The sequence below is a fragment of the Aphis gossypii genome, chromosome 3 (assembly GCF_020184175.1).
Source record: "Aphis gossypii isolate Hap1 chromosome 3, ASM2018417v2, whole genome shotgun sequence".
NCBI lineage: Eukaryota > Metazoa > Arthropoda > Insecta > Hemiptera > Aphididae > Aphis > Aphis gossypii.
In genome coordinates this window covers 54565553-54591965 of record NC_065532.1, presented here as the reverse complement: position 1 = coordinate 54591965, position 26413 = coordinate 54565553, and the positions used below count along the sequence as shown (strand labels likewise).

Sequence of the window (26413 nt, the reverse complement as noted above, 5' to 3'; positions counted from 1 at the left end):
GACCCCTATAAAAAAAGGATTATTGCACGCAGAAACAGTGTGACCAAATGATATATATTGTAAACAATTTGATAAATTATTGAACTTTATTAAATTTGATCATTCAATAATGTAAAAGCACATTTTTTAAAGCTGTACATTATTAAAATAAATTGCAATTAAAAAAAAAAATGTATGTTTAATGTGTATATTGGTGTTTAAAGTTAGAAAAAGTTCATTTCGATGACGATTGATCATCCTATTTTGAGTTAATTACAGTGATAACCTCAGCCTTAGAATAAGATATATAATCTTCGAAAAGTGTGACGATAACATTGAATCATAATATGATAACGAAATGTTTTGAATTTTGATTGTTGTTATCATGACTATGGTTGTTATTATAATTTATAATCGATAAGAGATACTTTTTTACACGTGACATTTTGAGAACTTTGTTATTTTAATTTTATATTTTTTACCTAGTTAATTAAAACTTAAACAAAATGGGGAAGACAAAAAAAAAGAACTTAAGAGGCGGAGTAGATAGTATAAAGCCATACCCTAATTTGGCTGATCAGATCGTTGGTGATCGGGTAGTGTCTAAAAAAAAAGAACCAAAGATACGCTTACGCCAGGATGAAAACGAAGAGGTAATAATTTAAGAAATTATAGTATACTTGTTCAAATGTTTAAGTTTTAATTTAATATTTTCATCTTTTTAGGTTATTGGTTCACAATTATCTAAGCGTATATTGGATCAAGTAAGAGAACAAAAACAAGAAATAACTGATAGTGGTAAGTTTAATGACGATGTTTGAAACAATTTCATGAATATTGGTGTATATATAATATACTTTAATTACTTATGTATTATTTTATTTTAGATGGTACAGATAAAAATCTACTCACATCATTAGGCTCAGGATCTGATTCAGAGGAAGATGAAGAAGATAAACCCATATTTGGTGAAGGAGAAGATGAAGATTACTATGAACAACTGGTTAATAAAATGAAAATGAAAATAAAATTCTCATATATATTATGTTATATATTTTTTTTTAAAGGAAATCAATGCAGATGATGAAAAAGCCCTAGAAATGTTTATGTCTAAAAAACCTGAAGCTCGATTGACTTTAGCTGATATGATTATGGAAAAAATTACTGAAAAACAAACTGAAATACAAACTCAATTTACAGATGCTGAAAGTAGGCTTTTAAACACTTTTTAAGTTATCTTACTTTATTTTTTAATCAACTAACTAAAGACTATAATATAATATAATTTAATATTTGAATAATAGCCAAGTTAACATTAATTTCAAACTAAAAATATGTTCTAATAATTAATATTTTGTATTATTGATGCAATAATAAAAAAAAAATTAAACAAATACTAATTTTATTATAGGTGTTCAATTACAAGATGTGGATCCACGTGTAATACAAATGTATAAAGGAGTTAAACAAGTATTAAGTACATATCGAAGTGGCAAATTACCCAAAGCATTCAAATTGATTCCAAAGTTGCGAAATTGGGAACAAATTTTGTACATAACTGGTTAGTTGTACTAGAATTAGTTGACATTAGTACACTTCTCAATTTTTTGTTTTTTAGAGCCTTCTACGTGGAGTGCGGCAGCAATGTACCAGGGTATTCGTATATTTGCATCTAATTTAAAGGAAAATATGGCTCAGAGATTTTACAATCTTGTTTTGCTACCTAGAGTTAGAGATGATATAGATGAGTATAAAAAATTAAATTTTCATCTTTATCAAGCATTGAAAAAAGCTTTGTTCAAACCTGGAGCTTTTATGAAAGGAATACTTATTCCATTGTGTGAAGTAGGTTTGATGATAACATTTCAAACCTATTCTTTCTTTTTTAAATATTTTTTTCTTTTAGAGTGGTACTTGTACATTACGAGAGGCGATTATTATTGGATCAGTAATAGGCAAAAATTCTATTCCAATGTTACATTCAGCAGCAGCTATTTTGAAATTAGCTGAGATGGAGTATAATGGAGCTACATCAATATTTCTCAGAATACTTTTTGATAAAAAGTATGCCCTTCCATATAGGGTTGTAGATGCAGTTGTTTTCCATTTTCTCAGGTATAGTAATGCAGAAATGTCTTTAATTTTCTTATGAGTAATAAAATAACTATTTTATGTATTAGATTTGAGCATGACGATAGAGAATTACCAGTTTTGTGGCATCAATCATTATTGACATTTGCTCAACGTTATAAGACAGACATAAGTTCTGAACAGAAAAAAGCATTGTTAAAGTTACTTAGAACGAAATCACATCATACTATTACACCAGATATACGCCGTGAATTAGAGAGTTCTATGTGCAGAGATATAGAAATGCCTGAACCCATGTGTTAACTTATTTTGATATAAAAAAAACCCCAACATTCTTATGTGTAATATACTTATTACGTTGATTGATTGATAGTTGTCTATTTATTAAACATTTGAATTGATTTCTAAACATACACTAATTTTTATTCAAAACTGAGTTGTAAATAAAATTTATAATCAGGATAAGAAACTGCTACTTTACCACACATCCAAATAATGGAATTTCTGCTCCACCACACAGCTACTTTCATGAGACTGGTACTGGGTGATGTGTATAATATATGACATGTTTTGGGTCACTGCTAGATTGCAGTTTTGTGACATAAAGTACAGTAATTTTAATGATCACATAAGTTCTTAATTATATTGGTGTGATTGGTATTAATCAATATGTTAATAATATGTAATTTTAAAAAGTGTGACAAATATTTTTTAAATTTTTAAACTAAAATTGTTATTTTTCATTTTAATATTCAAGTTTTATTTCTCTTTAAGAATACGTTTTGAAAAACTGCTATAAATTGTCATTCGTTAGTTATTAAAATTGAAAATTGTATACATTTAATAACATTTAATAATTTGCAAATATTCGAGGTTTTGTCAAATGTTGTTAAAATGTGAACTTTTAATAGATACCACCTACGTCCTACATATAAAAGAAAAATTGTACTTATGTATTTTAAACATTTTTAATTGCTATTAGAGAAACTTAAGTGGAGTATAATGTCTTATAAGTACCTATTTTAAAGATTGACCATTGTTACTGTAATAAAATATGTGTAAAATTTGCATATTTATCAATTATATATTATTGCTTTTAAAAACAATATTGTGTGAAGTCGGTTTGTAAAAGTATAAACTTATACTTTAAGCCCATTTTGTTTAGTCAATATCACCTTATCAAAGGTAAAGTAGTGTGAAAATATTCATAATATAAAAATAAAAAATATAAACAGGTTATAGCTTAAAATTAATCTATATATTTACTCCTCGTTAATATGAGCTTGATTGATTGCAAAATAACCTGGTCATGTTAAAATATAATAATATTGTTGATTAAATTATTGTTTGTTCCCATCAATATTTATAATCTGTAATACCTAATTTTAAGAAATTGCCAATTGAGAATGGTTTTTGAGTATTACAAACATACATAAATATGCAGTGTCCATTTGCTAATTGTCTAGTAGGTATTTATTATTCAGAAAATCAATACATTTTTTTAAAAAATATTTAACGCAATTAATTGTATAATGTGCATTTACGGCACATTTTTAAGTTCCAAATTATTAATGGTTGTTATTTGTTATGACTTATAAGTATAGAAACAAATCTACCAACAGTAGGTACTAACCATATTTTTTCAGGTTAGGTGAGGTCAAATACTTTTATTTCCGTTTAAAACGTTTTTGAAAATATTTAAGAAAATTTACTAGGTTATAACAATTTTAAGTTATTAGAGTTGTAAACTTGTACTTACAGATGCTATTTAATTCAAAAAAAAAAATTAATACTTGTCTATGGTAGGTAACAATTGTTTATTTTAATAAAAATCTGTACCATATATTTATTATTTATTTGATTTTAATCAGATATAGTATTTTTTAAATTAAATATATATGTATAATATCCAGAATATTTAATTTAAATAAAATGTCGGCTGAAAAGTTTAATTAAATTACCTGTTTTACTTATACCTATTTATTTAAAAACCAGTAATTAAATTAGCAAGTGTGTAGGTAGTATAATTAGATAGTATAGTTAGATAGTCTTAAATTTTAAATAATTTTCTATATTTTATTTTACAATATTTTATGGAACTTATACTTTTAATAATTTTTCAAAATTACATTATTATATAATTGCCATAATTTTACAAAAATGTTTGTTTTGGTCGAAAAGAGAATCAGTCTCTTTTAAATTTGGTCGAAAAGTGAATCGGCCGAAAAGGGAAGGGTACGTTTTTGGTCGAAAACAGTCTCGCCCTATTTTAGGTTTAGAGATATAACACCTGTTTCTATTCACCCAAAAATACGGTATAAAATACAAATTGTTATTGCTTATATTGTCTATTATATTATTTATAAAATTATAATTTAAACAGTTTACTTTTAAATACCTACATAATTTCATAAATAATATGATAGTACCAACTTAATTACAATGTTTTTTTTGTGATTATTATCAAAATAGGTATTTATACTGATAACTGATAAGAATAGAAAATATAACTCGCAATTACTTAGTTAGTTAATTTTTTGACCAACTTAATGGATTGATAATTGAAATAATTATAAAATTAGTACCTAATAGGTACCTACCTTAGATTTTTACAATTAATTTTATAAATAATATCTCAAATTAAAATTATGTCTATTAGGTATGTATTATAAATTATAATACAATAATAATATAATTTATAATTATTATAGTTAAAAAAAATTAATTAATTTGTTTCGTTTAATACATAAGTACATTAGGTAGTACATAAGAGTTTAATACATAAGTACAGTGATTCTAAGTACAAATAAATTAAATATAAATACATTTCTTTTATTTAATAGAAAGAATGTTGTATAGAATGCAATTAATACACCATTTTATATTTTTATTTATAGTAATATATTTATTGTTTAAATATTTGAAGTTTCATAATTATTAAATGTACCTTAAGTGTTTAATTAAAAATAATTAAATTACTTATGTTTAATCGAGTTTTTATTTGTCTTCAAACCACCTAACGGTAATCTGTTCAATATATTGTTTATGAACTATTAACAAACAAATTAGACATTTTTTTTAAATTTAAATAAATGTATAATTTTAAGAATATATAACCCACTTAACGAATTATAGTTAAAACTGGCGTCTTTCTAAAATAAAGCTTTAGTAGATTTAGTTGAATATTATTGAAAAATGTTGGCTGTATAGGATGTTTTTTTAACATTTTTTTTTTAAGGATATCGACGTCAATTTCAGTTACATAAATATATTTGTACTCATTGTCTGGTATTTCAGAGGATATTGTTGCCCGGTGTTACCGAATAGTTAATGAAAATGTCATATTACTACAAATTAGGTAAATTTAATATGCTTAATAAATTTTGTTCTCTCCTTGTCAATTTATTATAATTTATTTTCTTCGAAGCCATTAAAAAAAAAAATTGTCGTGAACCTCATAATTTTGATAAAGCAATAAATGCTGGTTGTTTTGTCACTGCTGTGTTTATTGTGTTTATCCTTGTAGTTAGGTTGGTTTTCTTGAGTATTATTGCTGTGTTTGAATTGTTTGATATTGGACGGAATTGTGTTAAATTTAATACGTTAGTTGCCAGTGCCAAATTTAACCATTGACACGATTTAAGCACTAAATAAATTGCCGCTTTTTAGTATAAATGTTTTTATATTTTATTCCATATAGTCTGTGATATTACCATTTCATGATAACAAAATTACCACAATTGCCACATTACTATATCAATTTTACCACCACGGATATCACATTAGATATCGACGTCAATTTCAATTATAAAAAGATATTTGTATTTTGTACTAATTGTCCGTTATTTCAAACGATGATGGATATTGTTGCCAGCCAATTTTGAAATTTTATTCACAATAATATTGTGATATTGAGCATTTACATCATGTGACTCTTTATATTGATAGCTACCAAATTGACTTATTCGTATCCATTTAATATTATAATAAAATTAGTAGGTATGAGTTTTGACTTTGGGCAGCAGTTATCGTGTAATGTGACTTTGCGAGTATGTTGTGTATAGTATGTTGTTAATGAATCGAATAAATTTTGACATTTGTCATTTAATATTAAAAATTGAATGTCACTGTATGTCAAAAGTATAAAGTTTGAGTAGTGAGTAAAAAACTACGACAATATCTATGTCAAAGAATTGTTTTCTACAATTTTTTTAAGAAGAAAAAACTCTATTTTTTAGAATTTGTGAATAAAGTGTTATATTTTTACATATTTTTAATAAGTCAAATGCATATTATATATTTATATATATATTATATAGGTATATTATATAACCTAATCTTAGTCTAATTTTTATAGATGTATAAAAAAGGAGTAATAGATAGGTATAACTTCTTATTACTATACATGTTTGCATACTTATGTGGCTGTGATTATCCTTACACGAAATATTGCGGAGTCTTCGTTTGAACCCTAAAATGTATTCACAAGGGAAATTAAACTTATCAAATTCTAGGAAGATAGCAGATTTGTTACTTATTAGTATTTTGTTTGACATACACCTGTATATAATTTCAGTAAATAAATTCAATTCGTCATTGTATTTTTCATTTGAATACATCTTTAAAGGCTGGTAATTCACGTCTTAAATGCGAATCAATATTATATATAAATGGTAGGTAGGTATCTATCTACATGGTTATAAATTATAAGGCAATGTTACTCCATCATTGTTTTAATGATATATGTAGCAGAAAGTTTATAACTGTCAAAATTATGTTAGGCGTATTCCCTTCACAGAAAATTGTTATAATGCAATTGCTAACTTTAAGAAAACTTTGTACGTCACTTCAAGGTTTCAATGCAGGGATATTTATAGACATTTTTTTTTGATTCTAAACGAAGCAAGAACTGTATTTCAAAATTAGACAACCATTCGCCAATTTATTATTTTATTGTTATTGAATAATTTGATAGCGAAATAAGTAGTCTGTTAATATTTTTATTTATAGGTAGTGTAGACCTTCCTACTAAGTTTCCATAAAATTCTTTGTTCTAAACATACCTATAAGTTATAAACATATGAATTACCTATGTTTATTAAATTTCAAAATCTAAATGGATTGATGATGGTGTAAAATTTTTTGTATTTTATTTGTACATAAATGGAAAATAAAGTTCCGCATAGCTCGATAACATTCAAATGATTTTGATGGCAAAAATGCAATAACAAGTGGTATATAAAATTCATTTACATATATATGAATACCATACATTTGATAAAAATGTGATGGTCTATAAGTAAAAGTACCATCACCAAAAATATCAGAATTATTGAAATCGAATAAAAAATTTAAATTCGTTTTGCATGTAATCAAAATAATATTATTTACGTTATCAACATATGTAAACTCTTCGTGTTTATTTGTTAAAATTATTAAATTAGAAACCTGTTCAATTGCTTTGTCTAGTGATTTAGGAACTGGAGGTAATATTTTTCGACGTTCTCGGTGTATAGATTTGCTGATATTATGAACATCAGAATGCTTAGCGGTGCTACACGTGGAAAGCACTGTACGTATTATTTTATTGGGTCGTAAAGTTAAATCTTCACACGCTTTTCTTTTACACCTACCTTGAACGTCCAGTAAGTTTAAACTTTCTTCAGTTTCCGGATCATGGGTATGACTGTCTTTAATTTCGGTTAACTTCGTTTTCGAACTATTGGTTTTGACATACGCATTACAGCCTACAGGTTATTTTTATACAACGCCAACTTATATCTCCAGAAACAAGGGTTCTACTCACGTGATATTTTAAATAACGAAAAACTAAACAAAGTTTTTGTTTACTTGAAACAGTTATATAAAATTCCATTTTATTATAGGAATCGTGGAAAAAATGGCCACGGAAAAAAAACCCCAACAAAAATACCCTTGGAAAAAAACCCAAACTAAAAAACACACCCCGGAAAAAAAGCCCAAAAAAATAAATTATACATAATATGTTAACATTTATTTATAGATACATATTTTAAATAATATACACAATAGTAAAGTATAATACTTAATTAAATTATACATACATACTTTTTAGCAATGGTGAGCATTAACTTATTAAAAAGTTAATTTTTTTTAACTTTTTAACTTAACTAGTTAGTTATTTTTGTTTAATAAAACTTATTAATATAATATAACTTATTCAGTTAAATTTTGTATTGTTTTAACTTAGCTTTTTATAGTTAATTATCATTATTATACAGTTAAGTTAATTTGAATTTTTTTATGTATAGATATAGCCTACAAGTTATTATTAAATTTTATCATGATTGTATAGACTACTTGTCGAAAATTATTTTTTTAAATTAACAATTTATTATTATTATATTAATTAATTATAATGACTATGATGTCTCGTATTATAATTATTAGTTATTATTATGTTACCACAAACAAGAATATTTTGTTCCTATGTTTTATTAAATAATTATATGATAAAATCATTTAAAAAATATTATTATTTATTATTAAAAATATATTATATGATTGTAAATCCATTGTATAATCAACAATCAACCACAGTTTATAAAATATTTCATAATATAAGATTACAATGATAGCACTTTTATTTTCTTGGGCTTTTTTCCAGGGTGTGTTTTTTAGTTTGGTTTTTTTTTTCCGTGGGTATTTTTTTGGGGTTTTTTTCCATGGCCATTTTTCCACCTCCCTTATTATAGTAGTACTCATTGTTCATGTACTGATATGCAACTGACACATAAAATACAAATAATAAATGCATTTTTATATAATATAATCTTTATCGATTGGGATTTTACAATCTCGATTAGCACAACTAACGACAAAATATTATTATCTTTATCGATTTGGATCGAACTTGGAAAACGATCAAATATTATTTTAGATTTTATAGTTACATGCCAATATACTCAATAAATGGCAACATTGCACGATTTTCACCTGATCTGAATCGGGCGCATGTGGACTATGATTTGGGGCGCAAATGGGCTACGATAAATGGGTGCCCGCAAATGGGTTGCGCCGATTAAATTGTATACCTACGAGAAAAAAATTGGTTTATTTTAAAAATCTTTCTAGATTTATTTTTATGTAGAAAAACAATTTAAGTATATTAAAAATTTAAAACATGTTTTCACGTTTATCGGAGCTGTTTTTAAAGGAAGGGGCAAGATATTTAGCCATACTAAGTATTTTAAAATACCTTCATTTACCTGCTTAAAATAAAATGAAGATGTCATTTTATGGTTTCTATTACTGTTTAAATACTATTTTATTGTGATTCGAATATCCAACAATTGAAAGTGCCTAATGCGAAGCAACAATAAACAATTAACAATGTCGACTAAAGACGTCTGACCAGCTAACATTTTATCTAAATCAATGAATTATACTATTATAATTACACATAATTACAGGAGACGAGTTAATAATCATTATCATTAATTAATCAAAACAAGAAATATTAAAAATTGATACTTTATATAATTTTTATCAAATATCAAAAAATTTTAACTTTTAATTAAATGATCATATTATAAACAATTAATTTGACTTATAATAGAATTTTTTTTTCAGTAAAAGTTTCAAAGTATATAAAGAACCTTGTATTACATTTTTAAATCATAAGTAAAACAAAAATTTTTTATGAATTTCTAATTAGGTACAAAATAATTTGTAAATTTGGAGATTTTGACAAATTTTGTTTTAATTCGAATTTTAAATGCAATTAAAAAAAAATATTATAACTAAATTTTTCGGAGTCTTTAAATTGCGTCACCCATTAAAAAGTTCATAGTTATATTATACTATGTAAATTGCTGCCCGTGTACTTTCAAAACATACGTAAATTGCGTCCTGGTTATATTTGAAATGTACGTAAATTTCACCCTGGGATATTCCGATTTATGGTCGATTGTACAATTCAAAGATAATATTATATTTAATATTGATCGATCTAGATAATACGCTCACTTATATAATATTACTAGCAGCCATAGTGCACTTGATCGAAGCTCTTACGTACGAGTTTTTACGTTACTCTACAGTTTACTAGTGTGCATTTTTTTTTCAATTTAATAAAAATGGACGTTGTGAAAAGTGAAAGGAATAAAACGTTAAAAAATAGTTGATGGTTTCACAAATTGCTAAACAATGATATTCGTTGCATGGTGTTGCACAGTTAAAACGTGTAAGTGTTTTTTGGAATTTAATAATATTATTTTATATTTGTATAGATAGTTTTAAAGATTACAATAATTTACAAAATTCGGAACAAATAATAAATTGTCAAGAATTTAACAACAATTTAAAAAGAAAAGCCGTTGTCCGTTGACGATATGTTTACTGAGTCATCTAAAATTATTCATTCTAAGTTAAAAAATTTCGATGTCGAATCTTTAACTACTCAAGACGTAAAATTGATGAAACGAAATTTACACAGTTCTCGATCATTTACAATACACACACACTATTCTACCAAAATTTTCATCCACTTTTTTGGAATTACAAAATATTTTCGACATGGAATATAAAACAAATAAAAATGAAAAATTTTTGTGAGTAAATAGTAAAGAAACAAATATAGTAGATTTCTCTACATTAAGCAATTTAAAAATGCTATGCAATTCGGATATTATATTTGTAGTTAGTACCTATGTTCAAAAGTTGTCTAAAATTATACTATCAATTATTTACCGTTCATTGTGCAATAAATCAGTCTTATGTTCCATTCGTTTCAATTTTACTACCTTCGAATCGAAGACTACATAGTGTTATTTATAAGCGTTTCAACGTTTATTTATAGAGTGCAAATATGTGTTTTGATGATTGTTTTTGAAATAGGTATAATAATATTAAAAAATCAATTTTGTCAAAAATTGATTTAGTGTAAACATTTTTGTTTTTCCTTTATTCTTGTTTTCTTCAACTATTAAGAAAAGTATTAAGAAATTTGCTTATGTTTTCTACCAGAAATTACCCTAAGTTTAAAATCGATAAAGGTGATAAAAAACCAATAACAAAACACTCATTATTATAAATTTTATACAGGTATTCATAATTCATTTCTCCGCTCCAACTTAAATATAATATACAAGCACCTGATGACTAGACAAGATCAACCTTTCTGAAACTCATATGCCACAACAGATACAGTCAAACATATTTTCATTGAATGCCTCAAATACCAAGAAATACGATATAAACTCAATATCTCATACAACCTCTTTAAATTTCTTACATCAAATCCCAAATCAGAAAAACTATCACTCTGCTAACAAAACTTTAAAATTTATCAAAATTATATTACTTGATATATTAAGCTATAATTTACTTTTTATAGCTATTACATACATAATAGATAAACTATGATAAACTACTAACTTATATTTTAATATCTTAGAAAATCCTAATTTACTTTGCTGTTAAATGTTGATGCGTATTTATACATTAAAAAAAAATCGTTTTAGTTGACAGATTGGTACTAAAACATTAAATAAAAAAAATTACATACTTGTATTTTAGTACACTTAAGCAATATATAAAACAATTCTATATACTCAAATACTCAATACTCAATAGCGATTAATAAATAGATTCGATTTGATAGTTTTTAAATGCATATACATTATATATAATACATTTTGCATTCTGGTCGGCTTTTGTTTATTGTAAGTTTGAAAAATGTATCAACAATAGTAATAATGAAGCTTTTAATGTATATTCATTAAGACAATACAGTTTGATGTATAGTTGATGTTATTGAAATGGGTACCTAATTAACTTTAGGCAGATATATCTGCTGAAGCAAATGGCAATTCTACAAAGATAAAAGTGGTTGGGTATTCTAAACAAATACAGGTAAAGATTGAAATCTGTACCAAAATTCAGAAACCCGAATATATTTAATAATAGCCAATAGGTAAGTAGGTATATAATATTATTATATATATTAGGTGAATTATGTATAATTATAAAATAAATTTATTTAATTTAACAGTTATTTTATTATTAAAAATTATAACTTTATGTGATCTGTACTACTCTATACAAACTTATTTGTGTTTTAAAGATTATCTTTTTATATTGAAGAATTGTTGATGTTCTGAATAATTTTTATACGCATGAAGAAAAATAAATTACTCGTCATATTATATGTACCAATGTACCATTTTTTATTTTTTGTAGGTACTTATAGTCTTTGATAGCACTAAAAAATAAACTATGATCGATGTAAACTCGTACGAAATCATCTTAAATTTGAATATTATATGGGTTTAAATTTAGCCTTTGAAAATCGTCTTTTCACTGCATTCAGTAAAAAAATTAAGTCTGAATGACAATTTATTATCATAACAACATATGCACATTTAAATATTTAATGTACCTACGAATGAATGATTATGATCAATTGTTTATAATGTAGGTAATATTTTAAATTTTAACGACATACCTACTGTATTACTGTATTAGCTATAATTTCACCTATATTGAGATATATATCGTATAGTTGTATCTTCTTCGGTGGAGGTAATTTGTTAACGAGTTGAATAGAGAATAATACATTCAAGGCAATATTTTATTCACTATATGTATATAGGTAACATTAGTGCAAGCTATTCATTTGACTATTCAAATATTCCTGGAATTGCTATTTCATAAAGCGGTGTTATAGTGAATTCATAATTGCTGTTTATACGGTATTTTGACGTTGTACTGAGTTGGTTTTCAATTTCTCTGTATGTATAATAGTTGTTTTAGGATCCGTACCCGAATTGTAAATCAACATTTTTCTTAGCTGCAGGCGTTTATATTTACCATAAGAATATTTTAGAAACATATACAAATATACAATATACCTACATACTCACTATATATAAATATTGTTTGTTGGTACTTAGTATAATTGATATTTATATAATACCAATATTGTAAATTTTGAACACATCGAAAAAGTCGGGGCTATTTATTGTTGGTCATGGTAATAATGATGTGTTTTATTTTATTTTTTTGAGGGGGGAATTCCTTTTTTGGGTAGTAAAAATGCTCTGAAAGTTTTACGTTTTTCTTGTTCATATATATACACCGTATATACCTACCTGTGTATAGTGTACATGTATACATGCATTGGAAATAGAAAACAGATGATACGTAAATCAGGTTTATTTTTTATTTAAACAAAAGTTTTAAAAATACAGTTAAAAAACTGCAAAACAAAAAATGTTAAATTTACTGCACATCCGTTTAAAAAAATCGATTACTTTGTAACTTAGCAAATGATACTCAAGAGACAGATTTTTACAAATATTTATTTTTGTGTTTTTTATTGTAATGTTTTTGTCGGTGTACGATTTTGAAAACTGGTAGTTTTATTTTTTAAGTATGTAAATGTTAAAATTTTTATCAAGCACAATAATATATTTACTTAATTATTCAATATGTTAATATTATTTTGAATACGTACAATATGTCAATACTGTACAAACTGTAGGGTTACAACTAATAGACATAAGAATAATGAAAAGAATATATCAAATATTAACATAATTAAATTATTATTATGTAGTTCGAATAAAGCAGCTATTATTTACTTATAATTTATTAAATAAAAATAAAATGTCCTTTTACAATATTTATTTTAAAAAGAGTATTGAGATTTAATAAAATAATAATACCTGCTAACAAGTATCAGAATTCTGTGCAAAGTACATAAACACTATTTAATACGAATAATGCTAATGCTATAATAGCATTATCTATATTATATTATATTATTGGGGTGGCTAGCGAAAAGAGACTTTCGAGCCGCCCAATATATTAATAAATATGAAAGAGTCGAAATGAAAAAAAAAACGGTCGTATAATATAATATAATATATATTATATAATATGCATAATATATATAATATATATATATATAAATATATATATATGATTATTGTAAATAAGATTATATATCAAATGTAATGAAATGTGTAGAATGCGAAACAATATAATAACGTACAATAATGTCAGATTAAATTGTATCTTAATATTGTCTTCATAAATACACATGGATACATCTTCATAATATCTACTGTTTGAAGTCGTGAGTATATCATCATAATATTAATATAATAATTATAAATTGTAATTTAATAAAATATTATACTTCTTAAAATACAAAACTCATATAAAATTTTTTTTTGTATTTTACGATTAAATACAAGTCACATGAGTCTATGACTACCTATAATTATATTTTAAAGGTTTAAATCTAAGGTCAATCATATTAAAGTTTATTTTAGGTTCATAAAATAATAGTAAATAAAAAATATAATTTTTTGCATTAAATTGATCAAACTAAAAAAGATTTGACCAATATAATATAATATTATCACAATTTACCTAGTCAATGGATTTTTACTTAAAGCTGTATTTACATAATTAATTGAATATTGTGTCCTAATTTCTCTAAAACGTATTTGATGTGGAGTAATTAGACAAAAGCACAAAGCACTTATAATTTCTACTGTTCCCATAACTGCAAATTTATTTTAAAATGTAAGCTGATTTAACTGGTAATATTCTAAATAATGGATAATTTTTAATTATTTATAATTCAAAATAAAATAAATAATAATAAAGATATTGATGCAAAAAATAAAGTCATTATTATTATTAAAATATGATCTATTTATCTATATTAAATGAATCTTGTGTTAGAAATGTGTAATCAAATTAACGATAAAATTATATTAAGTATTTTAAGTGTTCTATTCTTGTACGAATACGTAACATAACTGATTAATTTAATGATATTTGATTTTAAATTTCGGCATCTAAAACATTGTAGGTAAACTATATTAGTAGTCAGTTTCATAGAGAGAAAACTGAGTTGTTAATTGTTATAGGTAGTACAAAAGAATGCGAAAGTAGTTCTTAGTAAAAAAAAATGCACAGTGATAATAAATTAACTCTAATAATTACTTAAAATTATATTTATTTAGAAAAACTTTCATGTGTGTCGCCTTGTCGTTCATTACTCGGTATGGATAAAATAATTTTAATCACATTACGTAGGTAAATTAATTGGAAATCAGCAATGCATAATAAATATTTAAATAGGTAACATTGATTAGTTTATAGATACCAGTTAAGTATAACCACATTGCATAATGTATTAATTCAATGGCTTATATGTAAATGTAAATTTAAATATTGTATCGCATAAAATAAATATTTTAACAAATGTTTTCGCTAGAGAAATTTAATTTGAAAAAAAAAATAGCTAATTAGTAATTACATTCAGCTACAGTAACAATTAAAAAAGTGAATTCCATCTCTTCAAGTTTTAGATGATAAAATAATTTTCATCATTGGAATTCGTGTATGTATATTTTTAAGATGGGGTGGTATTCGGTAGACGAGCCATACAACAGAGAGTGTGCGTGTAGTTGTATGATGAACACCCGACGGCAAGCCCTTCAGTATCATTTTCGTCTCAGTCCCGTCTGTGTGAAGGCGAGCGTTGACCGCTTAAACTCGTTCAAAAATATAATTTATAATTTTTTTTTTTTTATTAAAGTTGTTAGGTTTTAACTTTCCGACAATATAAAAATTTACTTTATAACACAGAATTTAAAATTATTTTTTCCATTCAATCATACTATTTACAATAGTTGTGTAATAATAATTATTGAGTTAAAAAAATTGCCCGCCAAATTTAGCACGTGAAAACATGGATGATCTTGTAAGTGTATTTGTATATTGTTCATTATTATTGTTTTTATTTTATACATCACTTTGATGTCGTTTAATTATTTAATTTTTTTTTTTCAAACAACGTGTTAAACTCAAATCCTAACATTATAAAAATTTCATATTACCATAGAGGTAGGTAAATAAAATAATTAATGAAAAGTCATAAGTATGAAATTAAAATGTATGTTGATTAAAATTCATAAAATATATTCGATATTTACATTGATACAATAATACATTATAAGGAACGATATAAGTTCTTTTCCACAAATAAACGTAAATGTAACATTATAAATTTATTAATAATAAACATATTGTATAAGATTAAATTAAAACAGACTAAGATTTAAGAAATAATGTTCGATTTTTTTTAAGACTATTCGTTTTCAAGAAATACCTACCTAATTTGGTTGGATTGATTTTATTTAAAAACAAACATTAATGACACTTTAAATATCCCTACTTACAGATATGTACACATATTATTTATTGGTTGGTATTTTTTTTTTTTAAATCACTAAGATACATAATAAGATTATTCTTTTTTATTTAATGAGATTAGGTATAACAATCCTTTGTTATAAGATTAATTTATATTTATTAAAATATAATAATTATTTAATAATTTTATTATATTATAGTTATTACTTATTATACTTATCCCGTTAGATTTACGTTGCATTTGTATGACATGATTAACTATTATTTTAAAATATATTTATTGTTTAAGCTTTAAAGACTAAAATCAAATGTATAGTTGTTTTTAAGCATCTTATCTTATAAATTTTTAAAATATATTAGATATTTATTTATTATTTTGAATACGTTTCATAAATAAAATACAGCACTAAATATTTGTAAAAATTATTGTTTAAACTTCAGTTAGAATTATTAACAAACAATAATAATTCCAGTATTTATTTTGATACTATTTTTACAAGTAGTTAAGTATAAATTATAAGCAACGAACATATTCGCAAGAAATTAAAATTTAATAAATAATTTTTTATTACACTTTAATAACACTTAATCAAAAATTACGTATATTTAATTACTTATTTATACTTTATTATTATTGTTCATCATTGCTTTTAAATAAAATAAAATTGATGGTATAAACCATTTTCATGAACCTGTAATTTGTATAACAAGACATAAAATAGGTAAATATAAAATATTTTTTCTGTATTTTATTTACAATTATTGTAACTCATCAGTAGTGTGGTTAATTTTCAATATATTTTTTAAAGGTGCCTATATTAACAATTTTAACATTTTTGTGTGTACTTTCTAACATGTTTACCAATTACAATGATTATATTGTGTAATATTTTTCAATACGTATTAGATTCTGTTAATTCAGTTATTAGACTAATGCGCGTTTAATATTTAATACAATTTTGATGAAATTAAATGTCTGAAAAGCATTAATGATTGCAACGAAACATTAAAAATTAGTGTTAGTTAATGAAAAATATAAAATAAATTCCTGATTTTTCGTCTTATCGTTTTGAATTCAAAATTTTTGTAACTTGTAGCTTTTAAAGGTTTCATTATTATGTAGGTATAGGATAATGCAAGGTATGCAAAGTGAACCAAAATTAACTTATTGCCGACTAGATTATGGCACTTTAAATTTGATTTATTGTGTTGAAAAATGATGTTTACTAATAGCGTTTTTGTGTATATACATATTATGATAGGTTCATATATCAATATCATATAGCAGAATACGAGAAGCAGAGTATGATTCTTTTTAATATTACCACATTCTTCGTTTTTGGAGATTTTTCTTTTTAATGAGTATTGTTAATGGATAGATATAATAAATATTATGAATATTTAAGACGAAAAAAAAAGACTGAGTAGGTAGCATATAAATGTATTTACCTGCAACAGGGGCATAAAATCCTAATTACAACCGGGCCTAAATAACGGAGGAATGATGTCACTACCCTTTTTTTAATATTAAATCATCATATACATATACCTATTTATGTATAAAAAATTATTAAAATGTAAGAATGATATGTTCGTCATTTATGTAACAGTGCAACCGCTTAAGTATATTTGTTCAATTTATTATAATATTATTCATAGCGAGGGAATAAAAATGAATAGAATAGGTATTATGTTGTTTAGGTTGACAATTTAATAATTTATATGGAAATTTAACTTCTATTTCAACAATTTTTTAGAAAAAGACATGCATGCAATAAAATATAATTGTAAACATATTACAGCTTATGAAATAACATTTTATAAATGGTTTTTAAATGATTTGGAAATTATACTGTTATATTATGATATTCTTTATACAAACTACAGAATAGATAATATAATATAATTTGATAATATTGATGTTTAAATATTTAAATAAAACAAATATTTTTTTTTTTTATGAATATGAATTAATTTATTATAATTTACTTGAAATAATGTTTATTGATAATAAACCATAATAGCGTAAATCAAATTAGTTGTAAATTGTAATAATATTTTTAAGACTTAAGTGATTACTCGTAAAAAAACAATTTATATCATTGTTTGAATTATAAGATATAACAGTATAGAGACTATTCTAAGATAGCAAGGTTTTTACTTTTTATTATATATCTAGGTATATTAACAATTAAAGTATAATTAAATTAATTATGAAAGTCTGTGTTCATTAAGTTTAAAAATACTTAAATTAACATACCTAACAATAGGTCGATTTGAAATATTTAAATTAGTCTAATTTTATTTTAAATTAAGTAATAGTATATATAAGCTCTTTTTAATATATAATATATATTGACTATTTTCGAAACGCTACAGAAGAAATGACAGACTATAACGACATTGAGTACGGTAGTACTATTTTATGTACTATAGCTCCTTCTAACCTCGTTCAGGATTCAGTTTTTTTCTTAGCATTAGCATGCTTTTATTTTTTTCTACAATGTATAACATTAAAATGCCACCAAGTATGGATAGTATTACAGTCATCTATCAATTCGTTCGTTGTTAAGAAATAACAAAATATATATATTAAAATAATTTAATTTTTTTTGTTTTCATACTTAAATACCTACTTAATTATAATGATATTATTTACAGGTAGGTTAGGTTAGGTTAGATTAATTAGGTTATTAAATAAATAATATCAATACAGGTACTATGTACATTGTACATTGTATACCTATATTTATTTTTCATATAGTTATAATGTAGTTCTTAAAAAAATATTGAATTATTTAATTAATTTAAGAGTGAAAATATGAAGCTTTATATTATATTGATTTGAATGTTTAACAATGATATTTTTTATTTAAAATTGCTAGCAATAAATATGTATTTATGTACAACTAATGCCTTAAAAGTCATATAAATCTTTCTCTAGCGATTGGAAATTAGTTGCTAATAACTATAGAATTTGTACTATTCAATATTTCTGAGTGAAAAAAAATCTGTAACTTAACAAAAATAAAAAAATAGAATTGGTACTATTTAGATTATTTAATAGATATATTAATTATAATTATTACTAATAAATAGGTAGTTGAAATTAAAATTAATAGAATAGTTTATAAAAATAGTTGTTCATTTTACAAATATTTAAAAGTAGGTAGTTTAGAAATACATTATTATACACTATAATTGGTAGTTTGATAAAACTTCAAGTAGGTATTCGTCCATCAAACTTACGTATATAATTTTGTAGACACGTTAATAGTTAATAAATGATGTCCCAGGTGAATTAACTAATTTGAAGTGACAGGAAAATGGAAAATCCATTACCTTATTACTTTATGTATAGGAGTAGGTACTATTCAATTCCCACGCGACATTTATTTTCCAATAATAATGTTTATGACGAGTTAACAGTTCTAAGTAGTAATATTTTATTTATTTGTTCAGTTGTGTACTACTAATGTGTTTAAATTAATAAAGTATCTTTTCTTGTATATGAAAACACTCTGGACACAATTTGCTATTCAGCATTGGGTATTAAAAATACATATCAATTTTGCCTTGTATATTTTATCTTTATTTAAAATTTTTTTAAAAAAACAAGAAGATTAGAGTTTTTAGGAAATAAACTCAGTGATCAGGTATATTAACAATTGTTTTTAAAATAGAATTATTTATTATTGTTTTCAAGTGTACAGATATCTACTTCTAGATGCTTAACTCCTATATTTCCTTTTTTTTAGGTATTGTATCTTTTACTCCGCGATTTTAGATGTTCTATGTTACATTGGTTGTCACACTTAATAAATGTATACACCTAGCTATAATATATTGATGTTATAGTGTTGTCACAATATTAATTCCACCCTTAGGCCAATCCAAAACAATGGTTTATAATATACTCTAAACGTGTTAAGAGAATATAAATTTACACTCTAAAATATATGTGTTTTAAGCACGAATTTCATTAATAAAACAATTTTATTATGATAGTAAAATAAAATATTAATAATTTGACCAATGAACAAATATATTAGCTAACTGTGAGCGGTATAGGGATTACATAAAATCTTAGGTTTCATAAATTTTATATTTTCTCTAATAGATTAACGCAAAAATGTTAACACATAATCATTTCTATGAAATAAACATAGATTTAATATTTAATATTACTTTTTTTTTAATCAGAATTTTCCAAATATATTTATTGTTGTGAACATAAATAAATTATGATGTATACGATTTAATATAATGAATATTAAATAAAAATAAGTAAGATCTAGTTTCATGGTAAGAGTATATCAAGTATATCAAATGTATAGTATTATATGCATATAAAATGCACATAAATATCGAATACAGTAATATGCGAGCCTTATAAAAATCCTTATTGAAAAAAAATATTTGTTAGTAAGTAGGTAACATGCATATTGCATGTAATATGAATACCAAATTATCTCTAACGTAAGAATAGGTGTAAGGTTTGATGCATGAAACAAAAACAAAAATTATATTTATTAAAAAAAAAAAATGCGTTTGCTCTAAATTAATTAATTTTTAATTTAAATATTCAACGATCTTGATGACCACAGGCTACAAAAAAAAGAGTTGAATTTCACGAATTTTACACGCCTAGTATTGAGTATTTTAATTTGTTTTTAACTTAATTTCATACAAAACGGAAATTTTAAGAAGAAAGTGGATAAAATATTGAGTCTGTCTTGATTTATATAGGTAATAATACTAACATTTCAAATTTTTAAGTTGTTAATAATAACTATATTCAAAACAATTATACTATGCAAGAGTGCCTAAACTTTTTTTTTGAAAAAGATTTATTGAGATTATATTTTTCATTTGAAAAGACATGAAAATACAAATAACTATATAGTCGACAGTAGTCACAAGAATTTTTTATGGAGATTAATATATAATATAATAAATAGAAATTTTCATTGAAATCATTCGTAATTATCTACTAAACCGTCATTGTTACGTAGCAGTATAGCAGTATAGCATGTATAATATTGAAAAATAAATATAATATATAATAAGTAAGTATTATTTTTAGTTTAATTTTGAAGAGTATTCCTGGACTTAAGAATTGAACAGTAACTCAAAAAATATGAGAATTTCATATATATATTATTATTTTATGTTTTTTCACTCAGATCCATAAATACAGTGCGTATTTAAGATAATAATTACAAGATGTCTCGTATTAGTCTGATGTGTCTATAAAACGTGTATACCTATAACACAATACCTATATGTGTATACTATAAAATATATAGTCAAAGCTGAACTGGTAAAGGTTTAATTGATACAGAAAATTACACCACCACATCAATGATGTCTAATGCACTTGCTAAACTTACCTATTCATTAAATTAGTTAGCGTCGTAGTGCAACAACCAATTATATTTAAGAATGAATTATGTTATATGATATTATGTGCATATAATGAGTGTATCATACTATCATATAATTTATAAATTTGCTTTTTTCAAAAAATATTATTTTAAAAGGAGTTGAGTGAATAAAGGAAAAGTGGAGGTACAGTCCTATAGAAAATTAGTCTTATATAGTTTAGAGTGAAGGGCAAATAATAGAAAAAAAAATAAAAAAAAAATAATATTTATAGGTTGATGGGAATAATTGTTGTATAGGTTTTTAATATTTATTGGTGGATTTGTATTTAAAATTATATTTTTATTTTGTAAAATTTTTCATTTTAAATTATTCGTATAATTTTCTATTACAGATAGTTTAATCAATTATTTTTAGGTATTTTTGAAATATATACTATATAGTTTTCAAATACTTATTTTTCATATCGATTTGATGGTTTTGATGTTAGTTTTATTATCTCCGAATAGTTACTACGTACTTATTAGTTAGTACTTATTGTGAAAGAGGTCATGAGCTTGTGAGTTATATTTTATAGATTTAGTATTTGAGAATATTTGAAAAATCAATATTCGTGATGATAATTAAATAAGTACTCAAAGTATATTTATAGTTATATAACATGTATAATGTATATTATATATTCGTGAGCCGTGAGCGTGTTATTTTACCCACATTAAGAAGTAAAACTAATCAATGGACGAAAAAACATGTGTTAGGTAATGCATATGCCATATTGTCTAAATATCGAAATGAATGTCAGTTTATCACGTTTGAAAAGTTTTGAAATTATTAAAAAGTGTGTTTGGCACTACCCAAACTATCAAAATATATTATAAACATATATAATGACGAGTATTGTAACATAATTGTTTAAAAACCCACAGTTTAAGTAATACGTTTTGATAATATAAAAAAAAAATAATTTATTTCAAATTGGTAATTTAGTATAGTATTACTATAAATGTATTATTGATTGTCATTTAGATTTTTTTGGTAATAAAATCTAAAATAATTTATGATGTACAATTTATTATTTTTATTTTGAACAAGAAAGTTGTATTATATATTTACTACGCCGTGAGTTTTCAACTTTTTTAAGCACCTATTTACGCATTTTTTAAAAATCTTTTCAGCCATATTTTTAATAAAAACATTTACTAAACAATTAAAAATGTATTTAAAAAATACATTTTATACTTATAATGTGTTGACGGCCCTAAAATAAAAATAAGGTGGACATGAATTAAGGACTCTTTACTTAATATTATAGAATATCTGAGAATATATTATGTTATATTATTATGTATGCTAAAACTACTCGTAAATATGGTTTATTGGTGTCTCACTATGTAGTTCCATTGAAACTCCAAAACAATTTTTTTTTACAATTTTTGTGATTAAAATAAATTTAGATTAAGAAAAACTAATTTATAATATTAAATATCATATTATTATGGAAAAAATAACCGTGTATCTATATTTTAGGTGATTATATTATTTATACATTGTAATAGTATATATTACTAAATAATAATTAAAGATTTACAAATATAGTATAGTTTAAAATAATATTGCTGAATGTTTTTAAGACATACATATTGCTTACGTTTTAATTTTAAGTGAACGACAAATGTATAAACATATAGTATTATATAGTATATTTTGAATTGAAAAACACTGTTTTATGACAATTAGTGATATAGAGCATAATAATTATTAAATTCTATAATTTTATATACTATATACATTATACATGAAATACTTACTTTATATTCTGAAATTGTTCTATATATTTTTATGAAAATACTACAAAAATATGGTTATTAATTTAATCTATACTAGGTATATAAAATAGATGTTTAACATTTAATGTGTTTTTGTCTAAATATTCAAACATTGTACAAAGTTTTACTTGGTAATTTCGGATTTCACACGAGTTATGACATTAACAGAAATCTGAAAGTTTAACTAATTAATAAACTTATGTATTCTGAGTTGTACATCATTTTAAATAGGTAGTCGTTATAAAAAATATATTGTTAATGTATTTAATAATACGTCTTATAATAAATTTAGGTTCATAAAAAATATGCTCATTACTCTATGTATAATCAATAGTTCAGTATATTACAAAATATTTGAATCATACCATATTTGTATATTTTTCGATACCAAGATAAATTAATATGATAGTGTTAAAATAGTATTAAACCAGTAGATATATTATAAACTTTTACAGAAATTATATCGTAACATTTTACTATGACAATTTTTTTTACATTTTGTAATATTTAAATTATTCGTATAATAATATAAATAATATTTTCTTATACCGTTGATTTTAATTTAATTTTTTTTTATTCTAATCGGACATGTTAATTTATAAGTATGACCAATCTAAATTTTGAGTATTTGTTGGTTTTTTGATGATATTCTTTATTTTCTGACTGTAAAAACTCCAAAATTTTTACATAGCTATGCTTAATAATTCGAGTCGTATTACTTTATTTTGGAGTGGTAATTTTTTAATTTTTCAATGTTTTATATTGTATTTTAATTTTTAATATCTACGTGTAATTCTTCATTTTTATAATAAAAATAATTCCATATTAAATAATTGCGAAATAAATTATTATAATAAGTAGTACCATTCAACATTCGACTTAACATCATAAAAGACGTTAATTTACTGTTCAGTGAGACAAAATAAAATTTTTTAAGGCAAACGTATATGAAGTATAAAAAAATAAAGCTTCGTCGAGTTAATTTTTTTTAAAACCATATTACCCCGAGCTATTCAGAATTATTCTGCCCAGTTATTCTTCAGACATCCTAGAAGTAGAATATTATATCCTTTTAATACAATCATGTCTTGAATATTATTTCATTTCTCATTTATTTGGTACAATGATATAGTACTACTTGAAATCATGATTTAAAGCCAGTTGACAGTTTTGTGTAATATGTCTTATTTTAACTTATCTTTTAAATGTCGTATTCAAAGTTAATGTACACTAAACATTAATTTTATAACAATATTTTATGTTGTACACGAATAAGTATCTATACTAAAATACAAAAGGAATATTCAAAATTTAAAACTATTATAAATATTTTTAGTGAAATATAAATTGCTTAAAACTTCTTGTGCAACAGTAATTCCAGTATCATTACATTTTAATTCAAAGTTCTATTCAAGTTTATATGAGAAATAAAAATTCTTTTAATGAAAATAATTTGACAAGGTACAAAAATAAATCTATACGCCAAACGGTCAATATTCAAATTTTTGTTAACACCTTAATTTTATAATTGAAATGTCTTCAACATGATATAAATACATAATGATAGTAAAAATAATTTAATTTTCTAAAGATAATTTTTATCAATGCCCAAAATGAATATTAGATATTATCATACATATAACTATTCCAACATATTATAGTTATTTTTTTAAAATTGTGAAACAAAGCTTTTTTCTCTACGTTAACCTAACCTAACTAAAACTCACTTATTTATGATTTTTTTTTTATCCTAAAATTAATTAGTTAGAAACTTTATTGTCAAAAAAAAAAATAATAAATAAAATAAAAAAATAGATGTACGCTTGCATAAACGAGCCTAAGTGAAGAGTATAATATAATGACACAAGGAGGTTCACTAAGCACGCTCCCCCATGTTTTTTAATAATTTAATAAGGTGTTTATTACATTTTTAAGAACAAGTATATTAGAATCAAATTATTTTTGAGGATAATTTTAGGGGTATTGTAGCGATACTAATTTCCTTTTTCTCATAAGATAAGAAATATTTAATTTTAACTTTTAGTTTCTGTAAATCTACTAAGCTGAAGGTTTTGATTGTTTGTACCTATATATAATTTGAAATTAAAATAAAGAACAAAATAATAGCTTCTCAGATAGTAAATTATACAAAGAATAATAGTTGTAAAAAAAAGTTTTGAATAAAATACACGATAAATATGATTTAAAATATTCACTTTCATACCTACTAATATTTTACCAAATAATTTTGTAAACACTTTTGTAACTATAAGATGTTAGTAAATTAATATCATTTTTAAAACATTAAAGCATTTATAACCTTTAAATCTAAGATCCGTATAGAACACATAGTTCAACAATTCAAAAAATGTTCATTTAGATACTAATTTAATACCTATATTGAATTATCAAAATGTTAAAAAAAATCATCTGTTTATAATTTATAGTAACAAAGAGTAATTCTAATTTGAAAAATAAAATATGTTTGTATCACCATAGGAAGTTCCTAAATTATTTAAAAATATAAAAATATTTTTATTAATATTTCTTATCACTATGTGTAAGATGTACACACTTTCTCACTTCAATAGGTTTGTGAGTAACCAAGGTTAGGTTCATCATCTGGAAGTAGATCACAGTAATTTTTATAAATTAACCTTACTAATAAGAATCAGCAAAAATGTTTATTAAAAAGCATACCTGATGGCTATCTAATTACTATAAAAATATTTAAAATATGTTTAATTATGGAGAAGAATTATATAATATTAATTTACTTTATCAGTCAAATAAATAATTATGAAAAAGTATTTTTAATTCAAATTTACTATATGTACTTATATATTATTTTACACATTTCATCTCACTGAATTAAAAATGTTTGTAATGTTTACATAAAAAAAAAAAAAAAATTA

The 26413-nt window shown here is 23.5% G+C and overlaps 2 protein-coding genes across 2 annotated transcripts in view; both read left to right on the top strand.

Annotated features, from left to right (window-relative positions):
- The first annotated feature begins 400 nt into the window (after positions 1-400).
- Positions 401-2436, top strand: LOC114126547 (bystin). The gene is made up of 8 exons (XM_027990521.2): positions 401-632; positions 705-777; positions 867-982; positions 1047-1188; positions 1391-1540; positions 1598-1824; positions 1886-2094; positions 2160-2436. Exons 1-8 carry the CDS (start codon positions 486-488, stop codon positions 2371-2373), a joined length of 1278 nt encoding a protein of 425 aa, XP_027846322.2. The 5' UTR covers positions 401-485; the 3' UTR covers positions 2374-2436.
- Positions 2437-15569: 13133 nt separating this feature from the next.
- Positions 15570-26413, top strand: part of LOC114126533 (uncharacterized) — a 53738-nt gene continuing 42894 nt past the window's right edge. Inside the window, exon 1 of the mRNA XM_027990505.2 lies at positions 15570-15835. Coding sequence (XP_027846306.2) covers positions 15824-15835 — 12 coding nt within the window. The 5' untranslated portion in view covers positions 15570-15823. The remainder of the gene's footprint in view (positions 15836-26413) is intronic.